This window comes from Moschus berezovskii, chromosome 26 (assembly GCF_049115385.1).
Source record: "Moschus berezovskii isolate FMDL1 chromosome 26, NW_MosBer_1.0, whole genome shotgun sequence".
In the NCBI taxonomy this organism is placed as follows: domain Eukaryota; kingdom Metazoa; phylum Chordata; class Mammalia; order Artiodactyla; family Moschidae; genus Moschus; species Moschus berezovskii.
This window is the reverse complement of record NC_142485.1, coordinates 7,063,170-7,080,052: the sequence shown is the minus strand read 5'-3', so window position 1 is coordinate 7,080,052 and position 16,883 is coordinate 7,063,170. Positions and strand designations below refer to the sequence as shown.

General features: G+C 48.1%; 1 protein-coding gene across 2 annotated transcripts in view; it reads left to right on the top strand.

Moving 5' to 3' along the window:
• Nucleotides 1-16,883, top strand: part of PSD3 (pleckstrin and Sec7 domain containing 3) — a 610,189-nt gene that overhangs the window by 46,857 nt on the left and 546,449 nt on the right. For both annotated transcript variants that reach the window (XM_088832764.1, XM_088832767.1), the window contains exon 2: nucleotides 10,349-10,392. In XM_088832764.1, coding sequence (XP_088688890.1) covers nucleotides 10,349-10,392 — 44 coding nt within the window. The remainder of the gene's footprint in view (nucleotides 1-10,348; nucleotides 10,393-16,883) is intronic.

The following is a 16,883-nucleotide window of genomic DNA, read 5'->3' as shown; positions in this document are numbered from 1 at the left end:
AGGGCTTCCCTAGTGGCTCAGATGGTAACGAGTCTGCCTGAAATGCAGGAGACCTGGGTTTGATCCCTTGGTTGGAAAGATCCCCCGGAGAAGGGAATGGCAACCCACTCCAGTATTCTGGCCTGGAGAATTCGATGAACGGCGGGACCTGGAGTGCTGCAGTCCAGGGGATATCAGAGAGTCTTAAAACACTATGTAGACGTTTTCCTGTTTATTCTGACAGTGGCTTGTGAGGTTGACACTCTCAGCATTTTGTTTAATTTTTTACACTATGCACGTGAAGATTAGAAAAGATTAGCAAAGAATTCTCTCAGCTTCTCTGTGAGTCAAGTAGCAGATCTGAGGACAGTTTGCACCACTGCCTGGGAGGAGGGTCTCGGGGAGGGGCTGGACCGGCTTCAGCACGGAATCTGCGGTGACATTGTGGCTGAACCTTCAGTGACAGAACTAGCCCCTCCCTCCCCGTCACCAGGGGAACGTTTCTCAGAACTGGGTCGACACCAAGCCCTCTATTAGGTGGAGAAAAGCCCCTCCCCTCTGCTCATGACCGAATAATGAAAGTCCTTGTTTTTGACTGTTAGAAACTTTACATTGATATGAATACTTTTAAGACCCCTTTGTAAAGACAAAAAAGATATTAGTCATGTAATAATTAGCATCGTTGCAGGAGGTAGCCATGTGAAGCAATATTAATTTGAACAGACATGAAGCTGAGAAGTGCTTCCCAGGTGGCACAGTGGTAAAGAATCCACCTGCCAATACAGGAGACCCAGGAAACATGGGTTCAGTCCCTGGGTGGGGAAGATCCCCTGGAGGAGGAAATGACAACCCACTCCAATATTCTTGCCTGGAGAATCTCATGGACAGAGGAGCCTGGCGGGCTACAGTCCATAGGGTCACAAAGAGTCGGACACGACTGAGCATGAAAGCTGAGAGTGGATGAGAAAGTTGGGGTTCGTAATTCAGTTAATTCAGTTTTTCCCCGTGTGAGTCAAGCCAGGCTGGTGACTTGCGGTTCTGTCGCTTGAACATTCTTTCCCTCTGCATCACTGGATAGATTACGCAGTTCTGATCTTCCAGCTGTTTCTAATCAAATTGAACGAAAACTTGGAAACAGGCTCTGAATGAGCCCATATCGTCTCCAAACAGGTCTTGCTTCAAGGAACCCTGGGGGAGTGGAATCTTCTTATCACCTGTTTACATGCATTTATTTCATTCCTGACGCAGAGAAGAACATACTTAGAGCCCTTAACTAAACAGAAGATCTGCTCTAATCGCTGTCTGGCCCCCTGTCCTTTGAGGTCTCCCAAGACGGTCTGTGTACCGAGACTGCTTGAAGCTGGCCGATCAAACATGGTAACTAAGGCCTCGGGAGATGCTGCCAGAACCTAGATGTGGTTCAAACACCAGGGTTAGGAGACATGTCCGCAAGGAAAACTGCGCCGCAGCCTCACTTTGAGGATAGCTGCAGTATCTCAGATAGAAGGCTGGCAAAACGTCTTCAAAGATCTAACAAAAATAAAACCATGGTGTTCCATGTATTATAAGTCAGAGTAAGTGTAATTGGTAAGAGCACAGGAGAACTGGTGTCCAGTCCCAGCTCCATTTACTGGGTGCCTCTGCACAGCAGTTTCCCCTCTGAATATCAGTTTTCCCATCTGCATAATGGAAGCATACTCCTCTTATTGCAGTGCCTGGCTTACACTTGAGGAAACAGAGCGAGGGAACCCTCACAGTCAGTGATGCGCAGACCCAGGATTCTATTGTTCCTTCCCCAGACTCAGAACCTGGCTCTTCACGTTTGAGCAGTACAGGAGCCACGAAGTAGACGTCCAGAAAGAACGTTCTTAGCCATGTAGACAGATGCAGAGATCATAACAGAAAATGCACAGATTTAGCCACATGAATTTTTAAAACTTTTGAATATAAAACACTGTTGGTGGTGTCATCCCCACCTCACTCGGGAGAAGTTTGGGGGGTTGTTCTTGTTTCTTCCTGATGGTCCCCGCCCGCAGGTGGACTCTGGGCTGGAAGCCAGCCAGGCGCAAATCCAGCTTCCTTCCCCATCGTATCAGCCTGTCTTGTAATTGAAATATCCTACTTTGAAAGTCAGCATCTAAATGTTAGTCTTTTCTTTTCCCTTTGACATTTGTGTTGCAGCAATTTAAGTTCCCTCGAGGCAGATGAAGGAAGAAGGTTAAATACAGTCACCCCACCCTGCCCCCTACAATTCCAAATGTCAGCCCCACCCCCTGGTTTGGAGGTTTGAGTTTGTCTCCAAATTCACCCTTGAGCTCCAGGGACAGACTTTCCTGTTTGGGCTGGGCTCTGTTGAGATTCGAATCCCAGCCCTGCCATTTACCCTGCAAAATCTGAGACAACTTACCTATCCTGTCTGTGTTTTCATCTGTAAGAATATTACTTTGAGGTTATTTTGAGGATTAATTGATTCATGGGACGTTTTCAGGACAGTGTCTGGCACACGGGAAGTTTTCAAGAAATTTGTACCAGAGCGCAGACTACCAACGCTGTTGTTTTTTAGTCAATGAGCCACATCCTAGTCTTTGCAACCCCATTGACTGTAGCCCACCAGCCTCCTCTGTCCATGGGATTTCCCAGGCAAGACTACCGGAGTGGGTTGCCATTTCCTTCTCCAGGGGATCTTCCGGAACCAGTGTCTCCTGCATTGGCAAGTGAGTTCTTTACCACAGGGCCACCAGGGAAAGCCACCAATACTGTTAGCTGCCCCAAACTCACCCCTACCTTCAAATCTGCCTGTAAAGCTCTGTGGGAATAAAAGGATTAGGCAGTAGTCTGTGCTTGGCAATCTCTTCTGAAATGTTACTGCTTCTCTTCCTGACCCCACGGACTTCCTTGTGGCTCAGCTGGTACAGAATCCACCTGCAATGTGGGAGGCCTGGGTTCGATCCCTGGATTGGGAAGGTCCTCTGGAGAAGGGAAAGGCCACCCACTCCAGGATTCTGGCCTGGAGAACTCCATGGACTGTATAGGCCATGGGGTCACAAAGAGTCAGACTCCACTCAGCGAATTTCACTTTCAATTTCTCTTCCTGATGGAAAGTTCTGGAAATTCTCCCTTCTCACAGGATAAGACTTTTCCTGAGTGACCTACAGTCACCTGTCACCTACGAGGTGGAGGTAACTGATCCAAGAGGCAAGTTTGCAGAGGATGGCCTGGTTCCTTCAGCATTAACGCCCCATTTGTGTGTGTTTAAAGATAAGTTCTGAATCAACCTGTGGGAAGACGAATAAAATTAGCTCCACTAGACTTTGATCAAAACATACATTATTAGGAGAAAAGTAGTTTTCAGTCTGCAGAATTCTATTGTTCAGCTATGAATCTAAAGATTTTATGGAAAAAAAAAAGTGGAATCAAAGGATGCGGCAGCTGGAAAGGGCTCAGAGGTCACCCAGAGTCCGCATATTTTAAAGATGAGGAACGAGAGAGATTGAGAGGCAGGAGAGGACCGGCCGGAGCCCCAGGGAACCCCTGGAGCAGCCCGGCGCAGAGCCAGGGCCACCGGGGGCTCCCACAGGAGCTGCTGCAGACGCCGAAATCAGTCTCCTAAACCTGTTAATGCAGGACTGTACCGAAACCTCCTGGAGACCTAGAGATTATCCTAAAATCGACTGAAAGAAATTGGAGAGCATGCCGTCCTATTATTTTGATTTCATGAAAATGTTCTAAAGTCAAAGTTAAAATTCAGACTGTCAAAAACGTCTGTGTAATTTCACCGGGTGTGTGCGGTCTGTTTCAGCATATTGTGGTAAAGGTACATCCAGGTTTTCTTTTTCAAATGCACATTTTAAAAAAAAAGCGGAGTGTGCGGGTAGAGATGTTTTCATAGAGATGTTCGGGAGGAAATTCCTCATTTCCAAAGCAAGGCTTCAATATAGAAAAAAAGCAAGGGTGTTGATTTTTCTTTGGGGTTTGATGTTTCTCCTTGGCACTTGGTCATCGCACCGCAAATGGAAAACTTGTCGGCCTTTTATTAGCAAATGGAATAGTTATCTTAGAGGGCAAGACATCTGCTCGGGAACCCAAGCCCCTGGCTCCCTGAGATTATGCTCGTTCGGTGGAGCTGTTCCCCTTCCTTTGTGCAGTGTAAAACACAGGGCCCAGAAGCCTAACTGCCTATGTTTTCCTATAGTTGAAAGTCAAGTCTATCTGAGCCCCCCATTCTTCCCAAATCTAGAAAATTTAGTCAGTTTCAACTAAAGCTATCACTGCAGGGTTGCTCCCGTCAGTTCAGGATCTTCCTGCCCACTTCCTCCTGCTCCGAGAATGATGTCAGCGCCAGAGGCTTGTCCACTTCGCAGCTGGGGTAAAGGGCACATCTGGGGAAGTCTTGAGAATTCCAGCTGCTCTTCGTCTGCACTAGCATCCAGGGAGGAGCACAATTTGTATACGACTGGGCTTTCTTCTCCTGAAATAACTGATTATGGAAATGTTTGTTCCTTCTAGACGTTCTGTGATTCCTCTGAGTCAGAAATGATCTCTTTCTGCACTACAACCCTTGTATTTTGTGTTTCTTGTATCACTGACCACATATTTTGTATTTTGTTGGTGTCTTTTTCCATTTTACCTTTTAGATACAAAGAGAAAAGATGGTCTTGTTCATTAAAAAAAATAACCACAAAATCCAATGCATGGCAGTGCTCTAAATACATTTTCTGAGTGAATAAAGTAATGATTGTATCAGTCAGGTTTCACTGTGATAACACTGTAAGGAAAACATCGGCAACTTACAGCACTTATTTCTCCCTTGGGGTCACGGGCAGTCAGGTAGCTCTGCTCAGGTTGTGTTGGCTTCCGTTCTGCCCCACAACCTCCATCTGATGGACTCGGGCTGAGGGAGACACTGCCTGGAAGGTGTAGTGGTCAGAGGGCCAGTGGGAAATCCCTGTGATTCTTCAAACATCCACTTGGGATGAGCAGGAGCCACTGCTTCCCCCACTCCATTAGCCAAAGCGAACCAGCCAGCCAAACCCAGTTCCCCAGGAAATACACTTCTCCTGGTGTGGGGAAGGAGCGAGGGAGGACAGACTTGGAGGCCCGAGGGGATATCTGCTGAAAAATAATGAAACCTACCGCAAAGACACCAGGAACGCAGAATGGAAAAGAAGCAGATCCACAGGAGAAGTTCCTGCTGCAGCAAATCTCCCCCCAGACAGCCCTGACAAGGCCTTTTCCCATTAACTTCCCCTTCCTGTAAATTTCCTGCTGGGCAGTTGTCATACACATGCAGCTCTAGGCTGAATGGAACATTTATGCTGAGGACACGCACGACCGCTCAGCTATGGAATGACACGCAGGCTTTCCCAGGGGTAAGGCTGAGCCGTCTGAGACTGGACTCTCCCCACCCAAGAGAAGAAATGAATGAAATGAAGCCCGTTAAAGTCTTTAAAACTTTTTATTGAGAGAGAATTCATATACCATAAAATTCACCCATTTAAAGTGCAGAATGCAGTTCGGAGGCTTTAATATATTGTAAGAATCGTGCAACCATCATCACACTATAAATGTAGACTGTTTTGTCACTTCAGAAAGAAACCCCTACTCATCAGCCGTCTCTCACATCAACCATGTCCCAGCTCACGGCAACCACACATCTGCTCTTGGTCCCATTAGATTCTGGACATTTCCTGGAAATGGAACCCTGTGGTATGCTGTGTTTTCCTCTGCCTTCTTTCGTCGAGGCTCACGAGTGCTGTAGCATGCATGAGTACTTCACATTTCTGAGGCTAAATAATATTCCATTGTATGGAGGGACCACGTGTTGCTTATGCAGTCACTGGCTGATAGATGCTTAAGTTGGCTTCACTTTGGGGGCTACTGAGAACACTGTGTACAGATTTTTGTGTGGACAGATGCTGTCATTCTCTTGATCACATACCAAGGAGGGGTTGCTGGGTCACACAGTAGCTCTATGTTTAAACTTTTGAAGAACTACAAACTGTTTCCCTGAACGACTGCTCTAACTTACATTTTTGGTGGTGGTGTACAGGGCTCCTAATTTCTCCCGTCCTCACGGACGCTCATAACTATCTTTCCTGAACTTGGCATCCTAATGGTTTTGATCTGTATTTTCTTAGAGGCAAAGGATGTTGGACATCTTTCCATGAGTTTATTGGCTGCTTGTATATCTCCTTTGGAGACTATCTATTCAAAGACTCATTTTAATTAGGTTATTTCTTTATTATCGAGTTCCAAGAGTTCTTTGTGTATTCTGAATACCAGTCCCTCATCAGATAAGGGATTTGGAATTATTCTCTCCCATTCTCTGGGTTGTTTTTCCACCTTCTTGGTGGTTTTACAGAACAAAATCAGTCTGCCTTAGGTCTTAAGCTTCTTTCATCCCAACACCTCTGAACTTTCTTAACAGGACTTCAGTGTTGCCAGAGCCTTTCAGCTTGAAATAGAAGTCTTACCTCTAGTTCTTCCCAGGGTCACAGCACCGTGAGAATTTGTTTTCTGTTGTGTTAAGGAATGATTTAACTCTCCCTCCAGCCCCAGATCATCTCACTGGGAAGACGCACATTGAATGGACTTTAAGTCCAGGGCCTCCCTTGGAGTGGTTCCCAGGGACCCCAGAAATTGTCATCAATGCTGATAAGTGTTCCATGACCTCACCTGCATGTTCATGGCGCTCCTGATCTACAACCTAGAGACGAGAGATGACCGAACTGAAAAAGCTAAACCCATAAATCTCCAAGCATGAATGTGCCTTTGTAGACCTGGACTCTCCTGAAAGCCCTTTGTTTCCAACATGCAAGAGGGCCCTGGTGTGCAAAGCCTGCTTTTAGTGTCAAGCAGGCTTTCAAACAGGTTTCCCCTGTGGCTCAGTGGTAAAGAATCTGTCCTCAACACAGGAGTTGAAGGAGATGCAGGTTCGGTCCCTGCGTTGGGAAGATCCCCTGGAGGAGGGCATGGCAACCCACTCCAGTATTCTTGCCTGGAGAATCCCACGGACAGAGGAGCCTGGTGGGCTACAGCCCAGAGGGCTGCGAAGAGTCAGACCTGACTGAATGACTTAGCAGGCATGCGTGCAGGTTTTCAATCAGCGAATTGTAAGCTCGCAGAGAGCTCTTACGGGTCAGCTGTGCTTCAGTTCACGGATAAACTGATCTGTGGCACAGAGGGTGCAGGTGTTGGCTGTGGGGCCCTTGAAACTGTCCATCTGCCAGCTGGAGTCACAGGCGTCAGTTTCACCATGCTTGCCTCCCTGTTTCCTTTTCTAACACATGGAAACTTGCTTAAAGGCATGAAGGGGTATGTGAGTACCCAGGCCCCATGGACCAGTGTGCACTGTCTTAGGTACGGTTTCCCGGGTGGAGACCGTGCCCCGGGAGGGAGGTTTGTAGGGAGTCCCTCTGGGGGCAGCTCCTGGGAGCCGTGGTCCCATGAAACCACAGGATGGTGAGCGATACAGGTTCACCCTGTGTCCTCAGGGCTGAGCTACGCTGAAACATAGTCACAGTTAGAGGATGAGGGGTCAGGTGGCGGTGAGGTCTGATGGCACTGGTGTCTTGTGGGTGGGGGTCTCTGCACTCCCTGAAGCGGGGTGAGGTGGGATGCTGCCCTTCATGGGGGGCGTGGCTCGCTTCTGTGGGCCCAGAGGGTTAGGGGCACTAGGAGTTTCAAGGCTGAAGGGGGAGCTGAACTCAGCCCAGCTGTCCTTGGCGGGTGATTCCCCTTCTTGGGCTCCGCTGTTCTGGCGGTTAGGTTCTGAGCCTGGGGGTCGTACTCCTCTGTCTTCTCCCTCTGGGAGGTGGGACCCTCACTGCTGCTGTAAAGATGTCCTCTGGCTTCTCTGACTCTCAATCACTGGAAACTGCTCGTGGGTTTTCACGACCTTCTCTAGAGGGTCAGATGAGCTCAGCTATTGAATTTCACTATTGTAGTTGCTGTTGCCCCAAAACCTGTCACACATCTGGCACCTCCCACTGTCTCCATGGTTGCTGGCAACATTTCCACACCGAGATTACTTTCCCTGGGCAACTGGGAGCTTACACAACAAATGTGCATCTCTCAGTACTGGGGGCCAGAAGTCTGAAATCAAGGTGTCAGCAGACTAGGCTTCTGCCAAGGGCTCGGGGAAGACCCTCCCGTGCCTCTCCCTGCTCCGCGGCTCCTGGCGTCCCTGCCTCTGGCTACGTGGCTCCCGCCTCTGCCTCCGGCTCACAGGCCTTCTCCTTCTGTCCCTCTGTTGTCTCTCCCTCTTGGCAAGGATTTAAGGCCAATCCTAAATCTTATTTTGGGGTCCTTAGCTAATTCCATCTGCAAAGACACTATTTTGAAACAAGGTCCTGTTCTGAAGTTCTAGGTGTGCACGAATCTCTGGAGATGCTAGTCAGTCCGCTATCGAGAGCCACTCTGTGGCAAGGGCTGTTGGTGCTTACTTTACCACCAATGAGAGGATGCTCTTAGCCAGCACCTGAACCAGTTCCAAAACCCCACATTCTCTGTCAGGCCACTGCTGATACCAGCTTCACAGGTTGGGTTCCCCAGGAAACAGACCCTGAGCAGAGTTCAGCCTGCAGGTTGTTTATTCCTGAAATAAACTGATAGTCAGGAAAAGTTATAATGCTGTGCATGTGTGTATACCAAGTTGCTTCAGTCATGCTGGACTCTTGGTGACCCCATGGACTGTAGCCCGCCAGGCTCCTCTGTCTGTGGGGATTCTCTAGGCAAGAATACTGGAGTGGGTTGCCATGCCCTCCTCCAGGGGATCTTCCAGACCCAGGGATCGAACCCACGTCTCCTGCACTGCAGGCTGCTTCTTTACCTCTGAGCCACTGGGGAAGCCCTATACAATGCTTTGTGACTATAACAATGTACCTGTGAAGAAAAGGTAATGACATGGAAATAAGTTAATGATAAAACCTTAAGTGAAAAAGGCTAAACTGGTGTATATATAGCTTAATATTATTTTAGAAAAATTAAAATCTGAAAAGTTATTCACCAAACTATTAATGGTCATGAAATTATGAATGGCTGATTTTATCTTCTTTTCTGCAGTAATATGCTTTACCTTTTATAACAAAAAAGGAAAATTATTTGACAATAATCATTCCAAAGATTGATTTGTGTGTGATTAACAAGAAATAAGTCACCTTTGTCACCTGGTACTACGATTAGAAGATTAAAAGCCCAAAATATTCATGACAGAATGGAAGGCAAATACCCTCCCCACTGCCCATCTCATGTCCCATTGTAGGTCAGAGGATGTGATTCCCATTTCCTGGGGGTTATGGGCGCTCAAACCACATGGAGCCTCAAGGCTGCATCATAAACCCTTTAAACCAGGCTTATTTTTACACAGTGGGAATCAAACTTGTGCTGACCACAGGAGTTTGGAGGTAAATATAGGTATTCTGGCAGCTATGAAAGATGTTATCTTCTTGGAAAAGAGGCCGGAAGCTTCTTATTGCGTCAGTTCAGTTTAGTTGCTCAGTCATGTCTTACTCTTTGAGATTCCAGCACTCCAGGCCTCCCTGTCCATCACCAGCTCCCGGAGTTTGCTCAGACTCATGTCCATCGAGTCTCTGATACCATCTAACCATCTCATCCTCTGTTGTCCCCTTCTCCTCCCGCCTTCAATCTTTCCCAGCATCAGGGTCTTTACAAATGAGTCAGCTCTTCACATCAGGTGGCCAAAGTATTGGAGCTTCAGCTTCAGCATCAGTGCTTCTAACGAATATTCAGGACTCATCTCCCTTAGAATTGACTGGTTGGATCTCCTTGCAGTCCAAGGGACTCTCAAGAGTCTTCTCAACACCACAGTTCCAAAGCATCAATTCTTCAGTGGTCAACTTTCTTTATAGTCCAACTTTCACATCCGTACACAACTACCAGGGAAGCCCAAGAATATAGGAGTGGGTAGCCAATCCCTTCTCCAGGGGATCTTCCTGACCCAGGAATCAAACCAGGGTCTTCTGCATTTAGACAAGTTCTTTTCCAGCTGAGCGACCCGGGAAGCCCTCCTATTACCTAGGGAATGTCATGTGTGATTTGAGGACACTAGCTGCTGAGAGAGGCACTAAGTAGAAGGCCCAAAGTTTTCTCCCAGCCCTGATGAACCGGGTGTTCTCAAGAGCCAGACGAAGCCTGACTTCTGGGTGGGTCTTCCTGAGAGAGGCTCCATTTTTTAATCACCAGGAAGACACACATGCAGATGCTTTGTGCAAAAAGCATAATCCTGAAAATTAGATTTTATTGAAAAATTAATTTTTATGTTGTTCAAAGTTATTTCTGCATGACATCTTTTCACACAAGAAATAAAACACTGTGAACAATGTTGAAACCGCCTTGTTTCTCTCCACAGATCCATCTTACCTTCCTTCTCCAGAGACAACCATCAAGACTCTGGTAAGTATTCTTCCATTACACTTTTATATTCTGACCACGAACATGTAGTCAAAGCAATGCACTCTTATGCTTGGCATACTCTGTCTTACCAATTGCTATCACACTGTACATATTCTTCAACTTTTTTTCCCTTCAGTATTCCATGTTTTTGAAATTTATTCATGCTGATGCACGTAGATGCAGTGTATCCATTTTAAAAGTTGATTGTGTGCAATTGTGTGAAAATATCACAACTTATCTATCCCTTATTCCTGGACTTTCAGACTGTTTTCAATTTTGCTAATGAAAGTGAGGTTGGAACCGCCCCACAGGTGGTCTCCATATGTAAGTTTACTGTCCCTAGAAGGGACGTGAAGGCTGTAAAGGTGCTCATTTTCCACATCAGTAATATTGACAAATGGTGTTCTGAGTGGTTGTACCAATTTATGCTCCTGGCAGAACTATATGTGGGTTTCCTATTTCCCAGAGTCTTGCCAATTTTTAGTATCATCGAACTTTGAAAATGTTGCTAACTTTACGGTATGAGACGGCATCTCCTTTTAATCTGAATTTCCCAGACCACTGGTTGGGTGGAGCTTGGTGTTACTCAGGGTGAAGTTGAGCTGATGGAACAAAGAGGCCCAGGTCCAGTTCTCTCTTGCGTCACCACCTTGCGTGGGTGGTCAGGCTGGTGGGTTGCCCCACGCTTACTCAGGGGTCCTCCCGGTTGTCACATTGCCATCACTTAGGTCATCCTTCTCATCCCAGTGGCTGAAGTTGGGCAGTTGCCACACACTAACTTTTGGGGAAAAATTAGAGACTTTCTGGGAAAGCAATTTTCTTATTGGCAAGTAAGGCAGAAACTGCACACATTCCTTCTGCTAACATTCTACTGGCAAAATCTCAGCTCATCCTTAGAAGGCACGGCCAGGGAACCATGGTCCCTGTGGGCAGCCATGAGTCCAGGAGGACGCGGAGAGGGGAACTAGCTTTTCTTCTCAAGCAGATGTTTGCTTGGCTTCTGGGCTTCCTTTTCCATGACTCAGGTAGTAAAAGGTTTGGTCCATTTTTATTTTGTTTGCCTTTTTGTGTTGATTTCTGGGAATTCCTTACATTTTCCAGTTTGCTTATTCAATTCACACAATAAATCTGATCATTTAAATGTACCAGTGTACATATATCAGTAAAGATACTTGTAACCATTTCAGTGTATCTTGAAAGGAGTTTGCTATTTAAATAAGTCATATCATATTCCTTTGATAAATTAAGATTCTTTTTATAAAATAAATAATTACAACTTTATGGAAAGGGCTTGGGGTTAATATAAGTTACTCAAAGTGAAAGTTTAGAGCAGTTTCTCAGGTTCAGTTGAACCTGCTGAGCCTGTAAGAGAATCTGATGACACGTATGACACTGTGGTCAATGTTGTCACCACTCGGAGTTTCCATTTTCTCGACAGTGAGGATGGTGTTATTTGCTCTGCTTCCTGTGTGAGGTTGCTATAGGATAAAGCAAGATAATGTCGAGTAAATGACCGAGAAGATGCGAAGTTTATATCATTGTTGGGAATCAGAATTGCCTTGAATAGGAGACACATTAGAGCTCATCTGGAGGCTCCTGAGTCCAGTTTCCAGTTCCCTTGACCCTCTCTGCACACCATCTACACTTTACTCCAGACCAGGGTCCTGGGCGTGTGGGCTGGTGGTCACTATGGTCCTGGGTGTGTGGGCTGTGTGTTCGGAGCATCCGTGTGAGATCTGAGAGTGGCTCTTCTCAGAGTTACTACTTCCTAAGGGCAGCTTGACTTTCTAGACCTCCTGCAAACAGTTTTCAGCTAAGCCTCTCCTTCCAGGGGGGGCGTGGAGCTTCTTCCTCTCACAGTTCAGGCCAACCCAGCTTGTCACCCATTACTGCCCTCACGGGGGCAGGACTCAGTCTCCCAGCATTTTGTACCCAACCTGGCACACAGCTTGGAGCCCCACCCATTGGTCCAGCAGCGCCTCTGCCTGACTGCCCAGCTCCCCTGCCCAGGTCTCTGTCCCAGCTCTGGCCTGCGTGGGGGGCCTCGGGCCCAGCCAAGGGAAAGGTGGGGAGAAGGCAGAGAGATAATGGAGAATGGAGAACGCCTTGGAAAGTGATTTTGTTTTATTCGTGATAAATCAAGTTTTAAAAGTGAGAAGGGAGAATTTTAACCATGTTTTGAAGAAGTAACTACTCATTCATTGCCTAAGCGTTCATTGAGTGGCTCCACAGGCCAAGAGATGTCCCAGGCGCTGAGACGCAGCAGAGGCTGAGCAGGTGAGGTCCTGCTCTCACAGAGCTTAAATTGTAGGACCAGAGACAGACAAAGACACACAGGATAATGAAGATAGATATGAGCGTGCCGGTGAGTGGTAAAGACTCTGGAGAGATCTTGAAAAGAAGGATGAGACAGAGATGAGGGTCATTGGGGAAGGTCTTATGAAAAAGCGACGTGTGAGCTGAGATGTGCTTGATAGGAAGGAGCAAACTGGGTAAAATTAGAGGGGAGAGCACAAGCGCAGAGGCTCAGCTCCCGCGAAGGACCAGAAGTGGTCGAGGTTAACAGGCCTTCCCCCGAGGAAGGCCCGGGGGCCGGGAGTGAGGGCAGAGGGCTGGGAGATGCTGGGGCCAGACCGTGCAGAGCTGCTGGGCAGGCCTGACTCACAAATCCAGCAGTTTGACCCAGGATGGGGTCTGCCTTGGGGAGCTCCTGGGGCCACGAGGAAGCCAGGGTTTTCAGAATCAGGGAGTTTATCCAGGTTGGTTCAAGGACCAGCCTTGGGGGTAAAGGGCAGACATCGGGGAGGTAGGAGCTCCCACAGGAATGGCGCCCACCTGGGAGGATGAGACTAGCAGGTATTGGGTGAGAGGAGAGGGGCTCAGCTGACTGAAGGGACCCCTGGGCCCCACCCAGACGGACTGAAGTGGGGGGCTACTCCACAAGCATTCTAGAAGCATCGGCTCTGCCCCTTGCAGCCCATGCTGTGAACCTGGGGCAGCACACCAGCTCCAGAGCCCACTCGCTTGTGTGTGGAGCTCTGAGTGGACTGCCAGCCGTGACGCTGGTGGGCTTGCATCCTCGCAGGGCTGAGCCTGAAGTTGGCAGGTCACCTTGGCAGGGAGGCGGCAGCGAGGCAGTGCTGAGCTGACTGGGAGTCACAAACAAGACGGAAAGAACCCTGCCTCGGAAGAGTTAGAATCAGATTCAGGGCTCTACTCCTTTGAGTTGAGGCACCACCCAAGTCAAGCCTTTCACATCCTTTGAAGTTGCAGAGCAGCCACCTGGTCAAGGGGCACCAGTGGATTTGGTCAGGCATCTCAGGCAGAAGCACAAACGGAGCTTTCCACGCCAGGTAACATCCCAGGTTTCCAGAACACGTCTCTGCTTCCAAGGCAGCACCGTCTAACTACAAGGTCCTGACTTCCTGCAGCCAGGAAGAACTCCAGGCAGACCGGAATGAAGTTCATACTCTTCTTACTAGACTGTCCTGTTCTCCCAAGTAAGCATGACCCTAAACTTTTTATTTGTAGTAAAGTTAGACCATGGTCTAGGAGCTCAAATGAGGCATCTTTCATGGAAAGATAAAATATAACATTAAATTCAAAGCATGCTCCTGTTTTGGAAAAGGCAATGGCAAGCCACTCCAGTACTCTTGCCTAGAAAATCCCATGGACAGAGGAACCTGGTAGGCTGGAGTCCATGGGATCGCTAAGAGTCGGACACGACTAAGCGACTTCACTTTCCCTTTTCACTTTCATGCATTACAGAAGGATATGGCAACCCACTCCAGTGTTCTTGCCTGGAGAATCCCAGGGGTGGGGGAGCCTGGTGGGCTGCTGTCTATGGGGTCGCGCAGAGTTGAACACAACTGAAGCGGCTTAGCAGCAGCAGCATGCTCCTGTTTGCTCCGTGGAAACCACACAGACAGATGACATGCGTGACTATGACATCACATCGGGGAGTGTCTACAGACAGTGAGCAACACAAGTGTTACTTCTGTTAGCAGCTCTCGCCTCTCAGTGCCCCTGTTCCCGGCACTGCGCTGAGCACACTGGACAGCGGCTCACACCCCCTCTCTCGGGCCGTCGTTTCTGAGAGCCGTGCACTCCAGGAATCCCTGGGCTGGGGCGGTCATCCGGTCTGGTTACATCATTGACTTAGAGCAGATTTTCCATTAGTGCAGTCTTCCGTACCTCTCGGGGCTTGGGTAATTGCTTATTTGTGCTTCTTTCTTTTTCTTGGGAAGATGAGTGTAATCACAGATTAACTAAGTGCTTGGATCATAGGGATAGAAGGGGCTGGGAAAAGGCCCGAGCTGGCCTTCTGCCTTCAGATAGTAACCAAAACTGAGGCCCAGCTGCTCGCCACTCAAAAGCCATCAAGGAGGCCAGATTGGTGGGAAGGAACTTTTGCTTTATTTTGGATGCCAGAAACCGGGGTCGGGGGTAGGACGGATGCCTGTTCAAAGGCCGACTCCCCCCACTGATGATCGGTGGACAAGAGGTTTTAGATGGAGGGACGGGGCTCCATGCCGAAACAGCATGGTGAGCTCTGCCAGTCATCTCGAAATTGGTGCCCAATGGTTTGATCGGCGTCATCTTAATGGTCTTAAGTACAGTTAATCTTCACTTCCAGGGTCAGTTTGTTCCCATTTCCTTGAGGCCAGTTCTTGGAATTGTGGCAGCTGACGTCATGGCTACAGTGCGGTCATCACGCCGTTAACTTCTTCCATGTGTTCAGCATCTATGACAGCTCACAGGATGTGGCTCAGGATGCTATCTGCGGTCCTTGAGAAGGAACTGAATGTCCTTGACTTTGCTTAATGGCTAAACTTACTATTTGGTCTCCTTTGACTGTTTTCCTTTGTTTTTGCCTGTTCTCACTTCTCTGGTTAAACGTATTCTTTGGCTAACACATTTCCACAGACAAAAGGCAGGTGGAAAACATGAAGGGCAAGGACTGCAGGGTACTGCTCGAGTTCAAGATGCGCCTGGCGGGCAGGCGAGGTTAACTCACCTCCTCCACGGTGCAGTTGGGTGTCCTCCTAAGATCCAGGCTCCTACTCAGACCTTCTTCCCCTAAACTGAGCTTCCATGCAGCAGCAAGTGTTAATGTGGGCTGGGACACAGCACAGCTGTGGCCTTGCTTCTGCTTGACAAGCTGCACTTTCAAAGGATAGAGTAAAGAAGAGGGGATGAAATTTTAAAAAATGATTCCTGCAAATGGCATATTGTGCTTTTCATTGGCCAACTAGGAAGAATTTAGGAAATGAAAATCAAAGCCATGGCTCAGAACGAGCATCACCCGAGGGAGACGATCAGCGCCGTCTTCTTCCCGCCCCACCTGCAACAACACGCTACCCAGATGAGGAAAGAAGCATGCTTCCTGCTGTTTCACTCCTCCTCAAGCGCGTCACCTCCCTTCTGCTAATACCCCAAACCACAGGCCAGGATGCAGCGCCAGATTCAGGAGGGAAGGTGCTGAGAGGACCCTCCTGCCAGTCTCACGTGGCTTTTAAATTGCAGAAATGGTATTTGACATAGAGGGGGCCCATTTCAATGTGGGTGTGGGTGTGTAGGGAAAACACTCTCTGGTCATTCCACCTAAAAGCTGGTCTTTCCTAGCCTACTAATGAATTTTCCTGAGTGTGAGTGTGTGTGTGTGTGGGCGTGGGTGTGTAGGGAAAACACTCCCTGATGATTGCACCTAAAAGCTGGTCTTTCCTGAACTAATAATGAAGTTTCCTGAATGGCAGAGAAGTAGCCTCTCCCACCACAAAAAGAGCCAGTCCCAGAAAAGTCTCTGGCAAGACAGAAAGGTCTGAACAAACACAGACCAGACACTGATTTAATGCAGATGCCAACTCCACAAGGGACATGAGGAGAGAAGGACAATTTGGAGAGAAACAGCAGCATCTCCTGAAAGAAGAGAGAAAGCAAAAGAATCCAAAGGACCAGCAATTGGCAGCACAGAATTTATCTCGTACCATTCATAACCCTGTCAACCAGAGCGCACGAAGAAGTGACTCTGGAGGGGCAAGGAGAAGTGTGGGGCTTTAGCAGAGGACAAAGAACCCACCCCAATCCAGAAGTCCACTCTATCCCAGGCTGTGCGAAGCTATTGTCTTCCTGCTAAGAAGCAAAGAGGCTCAAACTGCACTTATGCTGGGGGATTTATCTACAGATAAATCATATCCTTGTAATTAAGCACATGGAGTTTCCAGGTGGCGCTAGTGGTAAAGAACCCGCTTGCCAATGCAGGAGACATAAGAGATTCAGGTTCGATCCCTGGGTCAGGAAGATCCCCTGGAGGAGGGCATGGCAACCCTCTTCAGTATTCTTGCCTGGAGAATCCCATGGACAGAGGAGCCAGGCGGGCTATAGTCCATGGAGTCTCAGAGTTGTACACGCGTGAAGTGATTTAGCACACACAGCACACACAGTTAAGCACACAGACTAAACTGAAATCTGTAATTGCAATATTACACATC